Below are 3,278 nucleotides of genomic sequence, written 5' to 3'. Positions count from 1 at the left end.
CTTAAGCCCAACAAGCTGAATTACACAGTTACACAGGCTTGTACTTTAGCCAAGGACAAAACTGCCAATATTTATACTGATAGTAGTTATGATTTTGGAGTAGCCCATGATTTTGGAATGTTGTGGGAACAACATGGTTTCCTTTCTTCCTCAACCTGGGCACTCCGTCTGTCATGGTTGTTAGTGAGAAGGGGCAGTTGAGGATGGCTGGCAAAGGAAACCCACTAGCCTTCCTAGCTTGAATGTTTCAAACCTTTCATTTTCTAGAAACTCACCATGGCTTACGCTCTCATTTTTGCAAGGAGAGTGACTCAGTGGTTCTAGCAGTTGGGTGATTAAGGGGAAGATGGGGAGGTGCTGGGATTCCAGGAGTGCTGGGGCAATGTGGGGAGGGAGGCTGGGGCTGGGAGGACAGCAGGAGCAGGGGACGGGCTGTGAGAATCCAGTGAGCAGGAGGGCAAGGAAGAGGTTGAGGAAGGGAGAGACAGGGAGAGGCAGAGATGGGGCACTCCTTCCTGCGGGTGGCCCTTAGGTATGTTTCAAGGTTGCCTTTTGAGCACTGCATCATCTGGAAACTGGACGGGGTCGGGGGGTGGTCTTCATGAAGCAAATACAGTGCAGAGCTTCACCACCAGTGCACATCTCTTCATTGAGCAGAACAGCCTTGCACATTCCGGACTCTCAGCACCTCCCTCCACTAAATGCCCACAGTGCCCTGTGCTGTAAGCCCGACAACTTCAAACACTGCTACATCATTTCCAAGTGCTCCCGAGAGGGAGGTCCACCCTGGTGAGAGCCACAGAAGGAAGCAGGAACAATTAAAAGCCACTCTCTCTCTTAACCAATCTGGGAGTGTCACCCCACAATCTGGAGCTCGAAGGGGCAGGAGAGACCGGGGACGGGCCCTCCCTGGGTCTCCACACCAGGCAATCTGGACACATATGAGGAGCATACTGAACACTGCAGTGGTGTGGGCTCGCCCTTCTGCCCTGCCGCCTGACACATCGTCACCAGGGCCAGGGAGGCTCCTCCTGATCCAGCACTTCCTGAAGTTTCATTTAAATGGAACATGCCATAAAGGAATACCCACTGCCAACGTCTTCGTGGGAAGACAGCCAGTGGAGTAAGTAAAAATCACAGGAGTCAGTCCCGGATGAGAGAGACCTGGAGAAACTCCTCACTCTACAATTCTTGGCTCCAAAACTATTTCTGCAATGGGATGGAAATCTTGACCCAGTTGTTGGCCACTGTGTGTCCTACCGTTCTGGTTGTGCTGAAACAAGAGATCATCAGTAGAATGTACTAGCAAATCCCTGCAAGAAAATTATCTTATGACTCCAAGGGAGATGGCGTTTTGGAGTTGAAAGCGTTGTTGTCCCAGCCTGAACCTAGGGTAGCTTAGAACAGGGAGCATCAGAATAGAAATGGTTGACAGAAGATTTGTTGAGTCCATAAAGTATTTCTTTTTTTTTTAAATTAAATTAAAAAAAAAGTGAGGCCAGCACGTAAAATGGTGAAATTTCTTGCCAACCCCAGATTTCTGGAATCTCTTGAAAGATGAGGCGGCCTAGCACTGCCAAGCTGGCATAGCCGCATGAACAGGGAGCCATGGTCTGGAGTGGGCATGGCTGATCGGGAGGGACCCTATGTTAGCTGCTAGCCCCTTCTGGTATTTAAGTCTTCAAGATCCTCCCACAAAACTTGTGAGCATGGCAGGATTACTTAGAATCTACACCCAAGCAAGCCTTATAAAATAATAAAAACAGGTGTGAGTCAGGGAAGCAGCATCAGGTAGGTTCAGAAAGCTGGGGATCACGTTGGCGATAGCTAAGCTGTTGACATTTAGGTGGATGCAGGGCTCTTGTGGTCACAGACTGTCCCCACAGTTGGCATCGAGACAGTGGGAATAGCATGCCACTTTCTGAGCCTACGTGCCCGGCACTGAAGGTTTTACATTTGTCACCTAGTTTAAGCCTTCTACCTTAACGTCACCTGCCCAGGCTTCAGAAAAAGAAGTTAATGGAAGAAATCTGGGCTGAAGGATGTTAGACACAGGTGTTTTTGGCTCTGTGGTGAGTGGAAACTGTGTTCCTTCCTTTCCCGATATCACAGGATTCTCAAGCATAGGTTTCCGGTGATAGTAAGAGACTTCATGGTGGCTACCATCCACTTCTTGAAGTCCTTGAATACATATGGGGCAGATCCAGCCTGGGTCATGGTCTGTGGTGACAGTGTGGGTGGGGGCGTGGCAACAATAGTTTGTCAAAACCTTGTGGACAGTTCTGATCTCCCCAAGATCCGTGCTCAGATCCTGATCTCTGCCGCTCTCCAAGCCCTGGATTTCCAGCCTCCTTCTCATCAGCAGAACAAGGACGTTCCACTGCTCAGGCAGAATTTGGCCTTCTACCGTTGGTGTGGTTACCTGGACATCAGCCCCTCTTGGAAAAGAACCGTATTGGAAGGAGCCCACTTGCCTGCCGAAGTCTGGGAAAAGTACAGAAAGTGGTTGGGTTCAGAAAACATTCTGGAGAAGTTTAAGAAGAGAGGCTACATGCCCCATGAGCCCCTGAATGAAACTGCCTATCTGGAGACAAACATCATTCTAGATTTGATGAACTCACCCCTGATTGCAGATGATGAAGTAGTGTCTCAGCTCCGCAAAGCTTGCATCGTGAGCTGTGAGTATGATATCCTCCAGGACCATTCGCTGTTGTACAAGAAGAGGCTGGAGGACCTGGGAGTCCCAGTGACTTGGCACCACATGGAGGATGGTTTTCACAGGGTGTCGGTCACCCTTGACCTGGGCTGCTTGTACTTGCCCTGCTCCACGAGGATTCTGAATGCTGCAGTCCATTTTATAAAAGAGTTGTGACCATCTTTCCTTCCTGCTGCAGTTGCAAGAGTGTGAATTCCGCCATCATCCGGTTCCCATTGGGACTCCTTGCTGCCAATGTAGGTGATGCTGAGTAGGGCTGGGGAGAGTGTTGAGGATGCCATCTCCTCTTGCTTCAGGTTCTAGAATCCTAGAATGCATGTTTCTGATATCTAGAAGGAGAGCAGTAGAAGAGACAGGTTTGGGAGGAGGGTGGGGCTCTCTAGCCATGTTCACTGTAGGGAAAATTTGAGCTGACATCTTCAGTGACCATTTGCAAGAGTGAATGAGCATATAAAGACTGCTCATGGCCTCCCCGAGGGAGAGTCCAGGCTGCTCAGGCTGACCAGGCTGTGGGCAACAGGAGTGTCTACTCGGCTGGGCCTTGGAATAACCCAGGAACGTC

At 49.8% G+C, this 3,278-nt stretch overlaps 1 protein-coding gene across 1 annotated transcript; it reads left to right on the top strand.

Annotated features, from left to right (window-relative positions):
• Positions 1-500: 500 nt before the first annotated feature.
• On the top strand, positions 501-2,872 carry LOC309836192 (arylacetamide deacetylase-like 3; the record flags this gene model as incomplete). The annotated part of the gene is made up of 3 exons (XM_082676044.1): positions 501-532; positions 712-789; positions 2,113-2,872. The coding sequence occupies 3 exons, from the start codon at positions 501-503 to the stop codon at positions 2,870-2,872; spliced, it is 870 nt and encodes a 289-aa protein (XP_082532170.1).
• Between the last annotated feature and the right edge of the window lie 406 nt (positions 2,873-3,278).

Source organism: Grampus griseus, assembly GCF_964374135.1.
Source record: "Grampus griseus genome assembly, chromosome: 1".
NCBI classification, from domain to species: Eukaryota; Metazoa; Chordata; class Mammalia; order Artiodactyla; family Delphinidae; genus Grampus; species Grampus griseus.
This window is presented reverse-complemented; position numbering and strand designations above follow the sequence as displayed.